Below are 15196 nucleotides of genomic sequence, written 5' to 3'. Positions count from 1 at the left end.
TTAGAGGCCCTGCTCCTCTGCACGCCCTCTGGCCTCACTCCCATAGTCAGTTCCCATCCCATTTCTGGAAATGAGCTTGGTCTTTGAACCCTATTTTCCTACATTTGGTCTTTGAACCCTGTTTCCTGCACAGCTAGGTAATGGATAATGGTAGGATGTGAGCTGGAAAGGGACAGAAGGCTAGAAAGTTCTCACCTTTCTCAACTTTAGTTCTTGCAAGGCTTTGGGAGCCATCATCTTACCATTTCCTCTTTTCCCTGTGGTCAAAAGACTTGGGCTTCTCTCCTGGCTCAGATAAAACAATGACCTCTCAATCACAGTGCTGTACCTACTTAACCTCCCTAGAACCAAGCCAAGGAGTTGCTCCTACTCTCGGTCCTAGTCTTGGCCAAGTGAGGTGCTGTCCTCCCACCATCCCCCTACCCTCCACCCCCAAGGACACAGGTCCATCTCTTTACACCCCAGAGACTTCTGGGCTAGAACCAGAAGCTGTAAGGGTAGAACTTCTACCTCAACAAGGACCTACTGCTTCTCTCCCTTTGAACTTCATGCTACCCTAGTGGGAGGTAGAGGAGGGGGCAACACCTGATACTTTCTCTGCAGTGGACATTCTTGAAGGGCTTAGGGCTGTGGCCTCACTCCTTGGGTTGCCATGCAGCTTATGGAGAAGAGGAGAGGGGAATGGAGGAAAAAGTGAAAAACTGCCCTCCTGCCACCAGCCCTGTGCAGTAGCTTGGTGAGAGTCCACTTGCAGGAACAGAAGCATAAGGGTTTCATGGACTCCTTCCCTGGCCCTGCTTTCCCACCTGTGCAGCTCTATCCACAGGGTGTGTGCTTTGGGCACTTGCTGACTTCTTGCCTCCCACTGCAGGTTGTGTACTACTCTGAAATGCATAAGATCTTCGGAGACCTGACTCAACAGCTTGACCAGCCAGGCAGCACCGATGACCAGCGGGAACGGGAAAATGAGGCCAAACTGAGCGAACTCCGAGCCCTGTCTATTGTAGCTGATGACTGAAATTCCACCCACCTCTGAAGACTCCTGGAACATAAGTCAAACTCTCTAGTCGTTACCTTTTTGAAGCTTAGGTTCATTTGTCTCCCACTCACCAGCCCAGCCAAAGGCTGTCTCTCAGGAGAAGTGTGGCAACTGGCAGGTTGGGACTGAGGTGGCTCCTGCTCTATCATGAGCCCTTTGAAATGAGTCTGTAGTCCCTTGAGCCCTTCACCAACCCCAGGAGTCCCAAACAGGCTGTTGACTTCTCACCCAGCAGGAAACCACTCACATAAGGTAAGCAGTGTAGTAAAACTCCAGGGGCTTTTTAGTTTCTCAAGAACCGTCCACAGTGTAACATCCTTAGCAAAATTCAGCCCTTTAAAGGGCCTGGGTTATAGTTGGGGGCTTAACCTTGCTTGCATGGTTGAGACCACATCTACCTCCAAAAGACCCATCCTGGGCAAGTCCACCAACCTCCTTGCATTTTCACTTCAGAAACTTTTTTTTATGGGCAAGGCCTGGTCCACTGCTGTGGTCTTCCACATGACAGCTGCCCCTACTCAGCACCCAAGCCCTGCAAAGGCCCATTTCAATCCCTTGAAGTGCAGGAACACTGACTCACATCAGTGGATTTGTGTCTCATCGGAAAAACTTGGAACTTTATTTTTTCAAGTAAAGTTTTCAATAAAATGTCTTTATATTATTGTGTTATAATTAAGAAGTGGGGAATGCTACCAAAGATTTTTTCCAGAGTTATGCTGCCCTCTGCTGAGCTGATCAGGCACCCACAGCAGTGCCTCTTCTTGATCCCAGCAGGCAACTCAGAGCCAGAACACAAAGGCTCTTAAACTGCCCTACCCCGTCTTCTGGAGAAAACAGCACCGTGATCCAGCAGAGATACTAGGTTAAGGTTCAGGAGTAAAGGGAGAGAATACAGGCAAACCCAGAAGAGGAACAGGAATAGCAGGGAAGGACTAAGGAGGACACTTGGTTTGTTTTTGACTTTGGTTTATTTAAAAAACAAAAAGCCAAAAAAAAAAAAAAAAAAAAAAAACCAAACCAACTTTATATACAAAGTCAAACTGAAACCACGGATTATGGAAAGAGGCAAGAATCATAGGTAACAGGGAGAAAGGCTGGGCCAGAGTCAATACCACATTCTGAACATGGGGAGCCACGGGGAGAAAGAGGTGCTGGTTTCTTCTGGCAAGTCTGGGGTGGCTGGAACACAGTGTTCTCTTGGCAAACACAGCCCAACACTGAAACCTTTCTAGCACTGACTCCATTCCCATGATGACCAAGACCCTTCCCCATAAAACTGTTCCTGTAACCTAGCAAGATTTGTGCCATCCAGAGTAAGGGGTTCTTACCCCCAGCCAGATTCTGTGTCTGTTTCTTCAGTTTATTGGGCATTAGACCTTGTCACATACTCAAAAAGACTTTTCCTCCCCTGTCTTATTCTAAACTGGAAGAGGACAGGAGAAAGTCAGCACAACACTAAAAGGGCCCCAGGAGAAATTCCAAGGTAGAGGGGAAAATTACATTCTAGGGGTGTAAAAGATGTATTTAGTTGGAACTGGAACTGGGGTTCCTCACTGGTCTGTCCCACATAGCACAGACAGACCCCCACCCTCATGGTTTGACCTCCCTAAAGAGGCTGAGCACAGGGGCCAGCCACCCCCTGCCTATGGCTCCTAGGTCCTGCTCCAGCTTCGTTCTGGTACCAAAAGGGAGGGCTCTAACTTCATCAGATTCCATCGCTGACCTCACAGGATGGCAGTTCCTGTGTAAGGCCGTTCAGTTGCTAGGTGCTGGCTCCTCCTTCTCTACCCAGTTGTCAGCCTGAAACAGACGTAATGAGAATTAGCACTTCGAAGGAGGAAAAGAGGCAAGATTGAGAATTAAATTCTTCCTTCTGGAGATTAGGTTTCAAGCTGATAACTAATCAATTCCATAAAAATCTAATAAATGAGAGAAGAAAACAACGTGACCTTAAGCAATGCAAGGAGCCTACCTACTGACTCTGAGCTCTAATCAATTCTGAAAGAACAGCTAAATTGTCTTTAAGAATACCAAAAGGCTTTTTTGGATAACCACCAAAAGGAGTTGCCTCCTACTTCACCCCCCACCTCACCTTCTCAACCATTCGCTGCATCTCAAGCTGCAGGGGGGTCAGGCGCCTTCGGAACTCCTGTAGCAGCCGCTGAAGCTGGTTCTTCTGTCGTTCGGCTGTCCGGGCTGTCTCCTCAGCCTCAGCCAGACGTGTTCGCAACTCCTGCATTTCTGCTGCCAGTGTCTTATTGGTTACTTCAGTGGCCGAGAAACGGTTATGGCTCTCCTCTGGGAGGAAAGAAACAAACCAGAGAGATTGCTGCTTAGTCAAGATCTGAAGCATAGGGCAAGAGTGGAGCCTCGCCATCAGCCTCAGTGTTCGCATGCTCTGCAAACCCCATGGCTCTGAGACTTTAGTCCACTCACCCAGCTTCAGTTCCAGTGTGTGAATCTTGTTCTCCAGGTAGAGCCGTCCACTGTCCTGCTGCTCTGCACGCTGCAGCAGGTTCCCCACATTGATCAAGCTGCCATTGTGGGACACCAGGCCTTTGTGCTCCAGAGGGGCAGCACCTGGCTTTGCGCTTTTCCCAGGAGGAGGGAGCAGATCAAGGTTTCCTAGAAGGGACCATGAAAGATGAAGGAAAGAATTTTGGGAGAAAAAAGGAACCTACCCTGCCCATATCCACTGAAGGTTGCAGAATGCCAGTACATACCAAAGAGCACCTCCTCAGAAAGTCCACCATCCACGCCCTCCTGGCGGCTATACTGAAGGCTCCGGTACTGGCAAATGTTTTGTGTCACCACCCTGCTGACCAGCTGCTTGGCCTACAGAAAACATACACCCAACATACCCACCAATGACGAAGAGTCCACGCCCTTGTCCAGGAGACATGCAAGAACCTTAGAACTCCAGTGTCCTGATTCATCCACATGAGTTGCGTATGCCTGTGCATATTTATGTTAAGTGTGGCCATTTCAGAAAAGGGATAAAGGTGGAAGTGAGAGAAGGTACCTGCTCTGCACTGAGCCGGAGCCCAAGGGTAAGTAGGATCCTCTCCAAGTCTCTCCGGTGTAAGTAGCCACACCAGTTGGCATCAAAGAACACAAAAGCAAGAAGACAATCCAAGGGGAGCACAGCAGAGGGATCCAGCTCCTTGGGCTACAAGAGAAACAAAGGTAACAGAAGATTTGCAATAGTTCTCTCAATGGCTAGATCACCCAGGACATAGTCCTTTGTAAAGAGAGCTACTTGGCTGATGTAAACACACCCCAGCAGGCCTTCCAGTTGGAGAGACTAAGCTAGGCCGGGTCACAGGCCTGTAACCAAAGGCCTATTCTGGCATCTTCACAAAAGCCCCAAGGGCACTCTCACACAGAGAAACCCGTATGTTCCTATATCCTGTGTCAGATAACCTCTCTCAGATCCACCCTGTTGGAATTCCCCAGTGGAGACATAAATGTTCTCCTCTATCGTATGAAAATGGTATTCCATAAGTCAAGTACCACTTTTTGTCTTCTGTCAATAAAGAGAAATACTGTGCTGCCTCCAAGATGCCAGAAGTCATTCGGTAAACACAAAGGTGCATGTAGTGTTAAGCGTCCCTCTGCCAGAAGTGAATCAGAGGCCCTGCTAAGCTTCACTTTCAGCAAGGCCCACAGTACTTGAAAAGAGATCTTACCATGTCCTGAAGTGAAGAGAATTCCATCTCTGACTGATTTGAGGCAACAGACCGTACTTCCGAATCCTCCAGCTTTGCTCCTGCTACAGAAAGCCAGAAATAAACACAGTACAAGGACCATACCTGGCTCAAACTTGATCCAACAAAAAAGAAAAATCACACCTCCAGACACAGAGATACCACCTAGTCCATGCAAAAGTCCCTCTCACCACTGAACATACCAAATTCCTCTTCTCCATCATCCCTCAGAAGCAACAGTTCTGGATCCAAGGCCATCTCACAAAGGTCCTCAGATGCCTCACCTCGGGGTTTCTCTTCTTCCTCTCCCCCAGAAGCAGGGGGCTTGGGCACAAGTCCATCCTCCTTCTAGGAAAGCAGACCAAGATGGTGAAGAGAAGGAAGGAACTATTAACTGTAATCACTAACAATCCTAATGGCCCACAGCCAAGTATCGACTGGGTCCCAGGCACTGTGTTAAGGGCTTTGGGGACACTGTCTCATTTAATGGACTTAAAGACTCAGGATTCAGAGCACACCAGGAGGATTTCCAGACAACTGGCATTTTTCCTCAGCTATTAACTTCAGTCCTATAAAAAATTGTTGACTTGATAGTATTTAGGCAAGTAGACCCATGTGTTCTAGAAAGAGTTAAGAAAATATAATCTTCTAGTTAACCATCAGGTAATTAAAACACCTCTATTCCTCAAAGCATTCTTACCTTCACTCTTCTATGTCAACTTTCCTTATCCTAGGTATACCACTTACTGTGGGACTATGTGTATGATATTTGGCATCTATATACCTGAGTATCTACCTCACAAGGTAATGAGAAATATGCAGCATGAGTACATGAGATAAGACATGTAAAGCACTCACAACAGTGCCTGGTATAAAACAAATACTCAAACTGTGTTTAGCACATATTTTTCGTCCCCAGTATGATCCGGCAGTGACAAAGGTACTCACCACTGGGGTATCTGACTCAGCAGCTGTTCCCTCATTCTGTACCTCATCCTTAGCCTCCTTAGCCACCTCCTCTTTGATCACTTCTTCCTCCTTAACTGCTTCCTCCTTGGCCACTTCCTCTTTCTCAGGTTCAGGTGGGGTCACCACCTTTTCAGGAAGGCTCAACAGCATCTTATAAATCCTATAGCCAAAATCCCTCTGCAGCATCTCCAGAAATAGTTCAGCCAACACCATCACCTGTTAGAAGACAGCATGGCCCATGAAGCATGAGGAAGAAAAGGATTATTCCAAACCCTGCTGTCCCATACATTTACCCCACAACTCTCCCAAGACATCTAAGCCTACCTCAAAAGAGATCCTTTCTTTTGGCCTCCGATCCTCCACAATACCATGGAGAGAAAGGTTTATACAGCCAGTGCGTGCAATGACAGCAGGTTCTAGAGGTGGTGGAGGGGCCTCTGGGAGATCAGTGTCCATTTCCTGCTGAGTAGTGACCTCCGGAATCTCTACATGCTGTTTAGAAGCATCTGCTGCTTGCTCCGATGCATCACTTGCCTGTTCAGAAGGCTCTGTTTCCTATGACAAAAGCAAAGAGTTGTGACCATCTGGATTCAGGCCTCAGGGAACCTAATTACCCCCTTTTCATAAGGTTCAGTCTTACCACTGCTGCCTCCTGGGGAGGGGGAGCTGCCTCTGCAGCTTTCTGCTGGCACAGGGCCTCCCACTCTTCCAATGTAGGCATGATGGTCCAGACATCTGGCAGGTACACGACCACTGTCTGTAGCCGCCTTGGGGGTCCTGGCTGCAGATACTGGAACTCAGCAAAGCGCCACCTGATCACAACAAAAGGAAAATAGAAGTACTAACACATAACACATTCCTGCAGATCTCACATTCATAAGCAATTGTTCCAATTTCCAATCAACATTTAATGAGAACATATTATGTGCCAAGGTTTGAAAGTACAAAAATAAAAGACATAGGGCAACACCTTAAGAAAGATTTAGTCAAGGGGAAATCATGAGTAAGAAGACAAGTACATACAAAGTGTGAAGGAAGCAAAGAGCACTGAGCGTAGCTTGAGGGATCCCAACTGAGGAGTCCTGAAAGGTCAGGTGGCCTTCAGCACAGAGACTGAGCCAAGCTCATGACCAAGACTACCATGTGTAAAGCAGCTGAGGGGGTAGGAGGAGGGATGAACTATGACCAAGGAAGAGAAGAAAGCTAACGGGGTAGAAAGGAGCAGAATCTTGGCCTCATGAACCAAACTTCACCACCTCAGTGAGCTTGTCACAGACAAGAGCTTGAAGAAGCCCACTCACCACTTTGTGCAGCTGCTCAAGTCAATGCCGGTCTGAGCTTGTGCACAGCGGATGGCAGTGCGGACTAGTACCTGCGGGTCAGCCTTGGGGTCGAGGCCATCCAGGGAAGGAGACCATTCACCCCCAACTAGCACTGCTTCTTCTTCCTTCCGGCCCAGCAAAAACTGACAAAATAAATTAGGGATGAGAAACCAAAATCCTATTTCCTGGGTCTCCCACTCTGAGGTTGCCCCTAACCAGGAATTAAGGCAGCATAATATGGTAGAGGGGATTTCTTACACAGGAGATTCTCTATTCATTAAATTTAGCCACATAATTATTTCTGACCAATAAAAACATATCTGAACACATTTTACTCATTGGTAAAACAAGGGTCATTTCAGCTTTAAAATGCCTTGCTCCTATGAGTTACTGAACAGGAGCTGAGCTGCTGAAAACTTGGTAGGGTCTGGACTTTATCAGTAAATTCATCTTGTCTCCTAGACTCCAGCTCTTACCTTAAGCTGTTTCAAAGGATGTTCTGGTGTCTCTCTTGGCTCAGCCAGGTCATCCACAAAAAGCATGCAACAACGATATAATTCCTCCAAACCCGGGGAAGACAGCAACAGTACCTGCACAGAGGAAGCATGAAGGAGCACACTCAAGAGCCATCTTCAGGCTCCAATGGGATAAAGCGACAGGGCCCCAGCCAACTTGCCTTGGAACTGTAAGCAGGGTCACTGTCTGAAGGGATGGGCTCAGCACCAGTGTCTGGAGCTGGCTCCTTCTCAGAAGATACCTGGATACGGCTTGGATGATGGAAGGAAAAAGGCTGGCTCAGCGGAAAGGCTGACAGCCAGCTCAGATGCACAGCCAGAAAATCCGAGGGAACCAGGAGGCTGCGATAACGGCGCTGAAGTTCCAGGAAGTCACAGATGGGGCTGCAGGAAGAAAACAATGGAATCTAAATTGATCAAAAATTAAAATATCAAAAAATAAAATTATAAAAGACTTGGAAAAAAACGGGCAAATTATTTTATAATCTGGGAAAGAAGGACTTTCTAGGACACTTCTCAAAAGAAAAACTGGATCAGATTTGACCACTAGAAATGTAAAACATCTACATTAGAAAAAAACATTTCTAATACATGACAAAGCACTAATTTTCTTAACATAAAAAGAACTCACAAATCAGTAAAAGTTCAATAATCCAAGAGGAAACTAACAAAACTGACATAAACAAGCAGTTAACAGAAAAAGAAATAAAGACTTAAAAGCCCATGAAAAAAATGCTCAGATACACTTATAGAGAAACGCAAATTAAATATCATTTTCTATCAGATCAGCACAGATCAAGAAGTTTGATACTACAGTGTGGACAAACGCACAGGGAAACAAGTACTTCATGCCCTGTTGGTGAGAATGCAAAATGACACAGCCTCTTGGAGAACTGGCAATACCTACCCAAGTTTCATATCAAACCCTTTCAGCCAGTTACTCCATTTCTTGGAACTGATCCCAATAAAATATATCTACCTGTTGCACACAGATGTATGCAAAAGGATGTTTATTATAATATATATGAAAATAAAGAATCAAAATGGTTAAGTTAATTATGGTTCATCCATTCAACAGAATACCCTGTAGTTCCTAAAAAGAATGGATTGAGCTGGTAAATTTTAATATGTAACAAACTCTACGATTCACAAAGTGAAAAAAGCAAAGTACCAAACGGTATGTACAACAAGCTTCCATTTGTGCTCCCCCCTGTCCCCAAAGCTATAAGAACATACACATCACAGACACATGCTTGCATAAAATGTTTCTCATTTTACATAAGAAACCCTTTCCAGGTGCCAAGTCTCATCTCTATCTCAGCCTTGTTACTCACCTGTCCACAGCATAGGGAGTGAGATGGACCCGATAAGGAGGCAGATCATGCCTTGGTTTCTTAGCACTCCAAGGCTCTCCACCAGCCCGCTGTTTGCGTTTCTTGGAGTCATAGTCATCGCTAGAGGTTGATCCATAACCCAGGAATAAGAAACCACATTGTTACATATTTATTCAATATACAATAGAAACAATCTGAATCCCCAACCTTAAAGAAACAGGTTAAAGAAGCCATGCTAATGGCCATATGGCAGAATGTTATAAAGATAATAACATGCTATCTTGTGCAACATCTGAACGAACTTTAAAAATTCCTTTAAAAAAAGGGATACCGAAGTTTTTAATAACTTAAAATAAATGTTAAGCAAAAAGCTTAGTATGAAACAGTATGTACAGTTTGATCTCAACTAGGTAAAAAAAAGCTTTAAAAGACTGAAAGGAAATAAAATATAAATGGCAGATCTGACTGATGAGCTTATGAATAATTTTTTCCTTTTTTGTATTTTTCTGAACTTTCTAATTATCTACAGTTAATATAATTTTTTGAAAAGAGAAAAAAATTAACTGATTAAAATAAATAAAATGAGACAATGCTGTGCTATGGGTTCTATAGAGTGAGTTTTTATTAAGAGACAATTCCTGGTAATAAACCCTTAGCAGTACACACTAAAGTCATAAAACTACTCAAACCCTTTGATTTAGTATTCTACTCTTGAAAACATATACTAAGAAAGCAATTCAAAAAAGAGAAGGGGTGATACATTGTAGAAAAAAATTCAAGTACATAAGCAAGAATAAGAAAACTATATAAACTCCAAGCAAAATTTCCTGAATTTTTATAGTAAATAATCCATATAATAAAAATCCAAATAATCATGCAGCCATTAAAACAAGTTATAAGGATTATGCTGCAATATAGAAAAATGTTTAATAAAATAATTTGAACTCTAAAAATAAAATGGTAAAAGTATGCATGTGTATAAAGATGAGAAAAGAAAACAGGAAAAAAAGATAAAGTGGCAATAAGTAATTTTTCTTTTCAAAATTATCTTTTAAAAATCTTTAAGACTACCTACCTGTTAATGATGGTTACCACTGAAGAGAAGGCAGAGACTTTCTCTTTTATTATATACTTTTATAGTATTTTAATATAATAGCATGTCCTACTTTATAAGTTTCTGTAATAAATCATTTATTATAGCACTATGTTATGAATGCAGCAAATAAAAATAGTAGAGGGGAAAAAAGCCTACAGATCATTAAAAAATGCCTGATTGATAAGGGAAAAGCCCCTGTATCTCATGAGAGAAATAACATCAACTGTCAATTCTTCATGCCTGAGTAACAAACCTGCCTGGGTCATTTCTCTGTTCATTACATCCCTAAGTAACTAAGTTGATTATATTTAATACACAATTTTGTTCTTTTCTCCTATATCTGCCTAGATCATTTTCTGGTTCACTAGCATCTCCATGCAAAAGCTGTCCTGTATCTTGACTTTAGACAATGTCAGTGCTTACATGCTTCTAACAAAAGAACTGTTTCTAAGTAATTTTGACAACTCTGTACAGCTCACGTAATGACTAAGGTGAACTCTTCAGTAAATACTGTAAACTCCTACTTAAATTGTATGTTCCATTGAATCTTATGGATTCAACAACCATGGTTTTCTCTCACTACTGTGAATTGACAGGAACAGATTACAAGGCAGTACCAGAGGAAGACATCTCAGTAACTGTAGCTGAAACCCAAATGAATAACCTGTCTAAAAACTCAGTAATTCAGCATTAGCAGTCCCATGGCGGTATTATTTCCTGAATCCCAAAGTCTGAAACAACACAGTAAAATTTAGCTTCCAGCCAAAACACTAATATGGCTGATTCCTTTATATATTAATGCTGTCCTCCACTCCTGAGTGACCCAATTTCTACTGCCCCCTTCTCTTGCTCTACAAACTGACGAGATACTTATACCATCTCCTAATGATAATATCTCTTTTCTCTAGAGCTATGACACTAAAGCATTATGGCCAAAGTAATGTAACACAGGACAACAAATGCAACTGACTGTACAGAAAGCCTGAATTTGAACCTAAAGCAGGAAGTCAATAGCAGTCACTGATTTCCACGTTGGCTACTTTATTCCTGAGGGCATTTGCTCTGATTTTATAATGAAGCCTTCAATAAACTCACAGACTATAAGAGGTAGAAAGTCCTTGGCAACGGAAGACCAGGAAGATGCACTGGGAAAGAGCTGTGGATGTATGTAAGGTATATACCAGTGACTTGGGAATGAGATAAAGTGTTTCAAGTACTGGAGACAATCCTGGATAATCAAAGCTTCTCCCTAGTTAGAATTCACAATGACCTATCTCAAAGGCATAAACACTAGCTTCAGCATAGACAGTGGTTACATCATTGTGCAAAAAAACTTCTCTAAATTACTCCATGCTCCTTTTAAATGTTCACATTGGTTTGCTTTCTCAGCCCTTGCCATGTAATAACCTACTGGCATCTGGGCTAGGGAGTTGTTTCCCTCTCTGCAGAGTTCTCTTTCAAAAGAGAACTACAGAGAGAGCTTTCTGGATTGATGGAAATGTTCTAAATATTAAGAGAGTTGAGAGTTACATGAGACTTTTCCATTTGTCAAAATTGTCCAGTTAGGATTTGAGCAATTCAATGTATATAAATTTTACCTAAAAAGAAAAAAATGGTTAAAAAAAAAAATCAAGTAGGAGGCAGGCAGTGGGTGGAGGTACAGATGAAAAGAATGGCAGAATGTTGACAACTGTTGAAGCTGGGTGATGGGTATATAAGGTTCATCATACCACTCTGTTTATTCTGCATATATTTGAAATTTTCCATAATAAGAATTTAAAATGAAGACAGACAACCAGAACTAGAACAAGTCTTAAACAAACTGACCTAGAGCTTAACTCTTAGGAATATAAGCAAAGTCTTTCGGGGGGAGAGTAGAATGGAATATGCTCCTATGCTCCTTATAGTCCCTGACATTCACAGATTATAAAGAATCGCTGAGGAAAATCCCAATAGCCCCAAATCAATCATGCCTGCTCCACAAATGGCTAAGGAAGCAGGCTATCATTTCCTAGGCGCAAGGCCAAAATTTCAGGGCAAAGTATAGCATATACATTCTAACAGCATACCTATAGTGTAAAGAAATATATATTTTTTGTATTAAGAATTAAAACATGCTGCAATGTCACTTTTTTTTCTGACATGTTAATTATTTTCTTGATGGCCTTGATTCTTGGTATCTCCATCTTAGGGACTAGAAATAAGAGGAAATTATATATTAAAAAAGTATCTTAAAATGACATTTCAAAAAATAGACTACATCAAATTCATGCTTGCTGAGCCAGTATGTCAGTATATAAAGTTTTAATATTTGTATATAGACCTCAGTGTGCCTGCCCCTTATAGGGCAAAAGGACTGGGACCTAGCTAAAAAAAGAGACTCTTAGTGTCAACAGGTCGCAATTAAAGAGATCTTGTTCCTAGAGCAAATAAAATAAAACACCTTTTCTGCCTGTTCATCCGCTTACCTTCGGCCCTGATCCAATCGTCCATGAGGGCCCCGAGCAGGAAATCTGTTCAGGTGGCTCAGATGAAGTGTGTGGGATGTTTGGAAGAGACTCAAAGCTGCAGAGGAAATGGCCAGTGACTCAAAAACCCTATAAACCTTTCCAGCTCCCCCCTCCCTTTCTTTCAGCGCACAGAAGTGCCCACTTCTACTCTGAGAGCAGAGTTCCACCTTCATTCATCCAGAATACCCCATAAAGCCACACCCCAATATCCACGCCATTGGTACTCACGCTTCTGAGGAAAGAGTGGGGGAATCCGATGAGGCTGGAAGATCAATTGGGGCTGAGCTCCCAGGATCCCTTGCTTCTGGCCCAAGGCTGCCACATGCAGAAGAGGAGGTGCTGGGGACTTCAGCAGGGGCTGCAGGACAGTAGCCAAAAAATTCAGGGATCCCAGAAGTGACATGTTCACCATCTTGGAAAGATGCAGTCCCCCCGCCCCCTTCACAAAAGTATGGTTTCTTGCCCACCCTTCAGGACACTAGTACTTCCCTTCCTCCCCTTTCCATTGCACATGCCAAAGAGAGATGAATACCTGGTTGGAGAGTGTCTGCACTTTGACAGCATTCCAAGGCACTGCTTGGCCTGGGTTGTATGCAGCCTTCACCAGCACCTTCTCACCCAGTTGGGGCAGCCGGCCTTTCACCACACTGCCAGCACACAAGCCCGGAGGCCCAGTCAGGACAGAGACACTGGTCAAGCCACCCTAACCACCCTCACGAGGCCCTTCCTATCAAGAGTTCTTACACCTTACACAAAAACAGCAAAACAATCGTTTAGAGGAATCCCCACTAGCATGATGACAGAACTGAACCCAGTAGGCCATTCCTGTAGGGAACCAACCTCAAGCCTACCTTAGCTGAAAAAAGACTTCTTCATCCACCACCCCAAAGTAGTCGTGCAAGCTGGTAACAATGCCAGTGAAGACCCGCTGCTTCTCCCCACCCTGTGAGAAAAGAGGGCAATTAGCTAACTCTAGGGTCACAAACTTCTAGGATTTACAATTTTTTAATCCCAAGAGGTACTCAAAAGATATTTCTAAGACTCTTCTGTTTATGAGGTGTCTAGTTGCCCCACACTGGCTCACTGCCAGAAGAGGAGTCAGGAATGATGATTCTGATGTAAGAAATGAAAACCACTATGCATCCATGCCTCCTGGCGCAATCCCAAAGGCTGAAACTCACTAGAAAAGACCCTCAACCTACCTGAAGGTGCCTGGCATTTTGGGACAGGTCCGTGGCCACAGGAGGAGTAAGCAAACCAGGTGGAGGGCCCAGAAGAGATGTTGAAGCTGCGCCTAGAGGGACAGAGAAGCAATCTCTGCTAACTGCACCTACCACTTTAAGTACCAGAGTCAGACAGAGGATATAGTAAACACAAAGGGGACACTGGCTCCAACCAACTTCCCCACAGACAACCATTATGGTCATCTCTTATGTCCTAAGAAACAATAAGGATCAAATTGCTCTCCACCCGGGAACCCCCAAAAGTCATATTTTTAGAGACTAACTCCAAAGCACATACTTCCAGCATATTGCCAGGTAGGGATAAAGGTGCTCACCTGAGAAATTGCGTCCCCCTGGAAGCGGGTTGATTCGCTGGCGCTTAAATTGGGACATTGAGAATGTTGTCCTCCTTCAGAGTCTTAGGAAAAAACCTTCAATCAGAAAATGAAATGCGTTAACAGTTCATGGAGAAATTTTCCAGAAAAGTGGAGAAGCTTAAGGAACTAAGGATCCTAAGGAAAATGGGGGTGGAGGTAGTACTGAGAAAAAAATGTGAGATGGATGACACAGGAAATGAAGTAAGAAATTACATTGCTCCAATTTGCCCTCACAATAACCTGGTAGTGGGCGATATTTTCATTCTATTTTACAAAAAAGGGAACCGAAGCCCAGAGAGATCGAGAGACTTGCCTGAGGACATATAACCAGTCAGTGACAAAACAGGGACTCATATCCAGGTCTCCCCACAACTTAGCACCTCTCTCACTGTGCCTCGCGCCACTCCCAGAGTGACTGGGGTGGGGGAGGGGAGGAGGAAGGTTGGAAAGAGCTCCAGTGACTTCATTCATTCAAAAACATCCGCCAAAATGCTCCACGCAGGGCCCGGAAAAATGGAGGCGGCTGATGCCGGAGAGAAGACGGTGTGGGCCCTCTCCCCGGAAGCCCGGCCCGTCGTTCCCTGAACGGACTGGTAGGAAGGTGGCTCTCTGGCCTGGCGAAACGCGAATCCCGCGGCGCGCCCGCCCTCCCGCTCCCGCGCTACCTGGCCCTCGGCTCCCCCCTCAGCAGCCGTCGGCACCGGGTCTCCCGGGCCAGGCCGCGGCAAGGCCTCCGTGGGAGGCCGAAGGCGCGCGGTTTCTCCTCCTCCCGCCCGCCCCCAGGGCCGAGAGCGTTGCCAGGGAGACGGGACAGGCAGTCCAGAGGGCGTTCGTCCCCTTCCGCGAACCGTGCATCTTCGGTACTGGGCCCTCGCGGCCCCTCGGCCAGGGAGGGGCGAAGGGGCTGAGGGGCGACGGGGGGGTGCCCCCAACCGACCTGCGGGCCAGGGCCGCGACACCAGGGGGACAAAGACACCCGGAACCACCACAGCCGCTGCTACCGCCGCCGCCGGAAACGCCTCTCCGGAAGCGCGACCACTGGTCGGAAGCTTGCCGCGCTCCCGGATATGGTCCCTCCTCCCGTCTCCACCGACCTCTCCCTTC

General features: G+C 44.9%; 2 protein-coding genes across 6 annotated transcripts in view; one reads left to right on the top strand and one right to left on the bottom strand.

Moving 5' to 3' along the window:
• BIN3 (bridging integrator 3) overlaps positions 1-1706 on the top strand; it is a 46598-nt gene extending 44892 nt beyond the window's left edge. The window contains exon 8 of one of the 3 annotated variants that reach the window (XM_077152771.1): positions 872-1706. In XM_077152771.1, the coding sequence (XP_077008886.1) occupies positions 872-1018 (147 nt within the window). In that variant the 3' untranslated portion in view covers positions 1019-1706. The remainder of the gene's footprint in view (positions 1-871) is intronic. The other 2 variants (XM_077152770.1, XM_077152769.1) reach the window with 2 other exon arrangements.
• A 322-nt stretch (positions 1707-2028) lies between these two features.
• CCAR2 (cell cycle and apoptosis regulator 2) lies at positions 2029-15161 on the bottom strand. 3 transcript variants are annotated; one of them, XM_077152757.1, is made up of 21 exons: positions 15030-15161; positions 14051-14146; positions 13695-13786; positions 13344-13435; positions 13025-13139; positions 12721-12850; positions 12451-12547; positions 8887-9006; positions 7714-7936; positions 7514-7627; positions 7017-7180; positions 6356-6527; positions 6040-6270; positions 5695-5931; positions 4950-5094; positions 4729-4811; positions 4062-4208; positions 3763-3874; positions 3476-3664; positions 3132-3337; positions 2029-2839 (listed from the first exon to the last, which is right to left on the bottom strand). In XM_077152757.1, the coding sequence occupies exons 2-21, from the start codon at positions 14106-14108 to the stop codon at positions 2795-2797; spliced, it is 2772 nt and encodes a 923-aa protein (XP_077008872.1). In that variant the 5' UTR covers positions 14109-14146; positions 15030-15161; the 3' UTR covers positions 2029-2794. The 3 variants fall into 3 exon arrangements, with proteins under 3 accessions (XP_077008872.1, XP_077008873.1, XP_077008874.1); XM_077152758.1 differs by lacking the exon at positions 15030-15161 and adding an exon at positions 14758-14882; XM_077152759.1 differs by lacking the exon at positions 15030-15161 and adding an exon at positions 14406-14703.
• Between the last annotated feature and the right edge of the window lie 35 nt (positions 15162-15196).

The sequence above is a fragment of the Tamandua tetradactyla genome, chromosome 3 (assembly GCF_023851605.1).
Source record: "Tamandua tetradactyla isolate mTamTet1 chromosome 3, mTamTet1.pri, whole genome shotgun sequence".
Lineage (NCBI taxonomy): Eukaryota > Metazoa > Chordata > Mammalia > Pilosa > Myrmecophagidae > Tamandua > Tamandua tetradactyla.
Note: the sequence above shows the minus strand (reverse complement) of the source record. Positions and strands in the feature narration are given on the sequence as shown.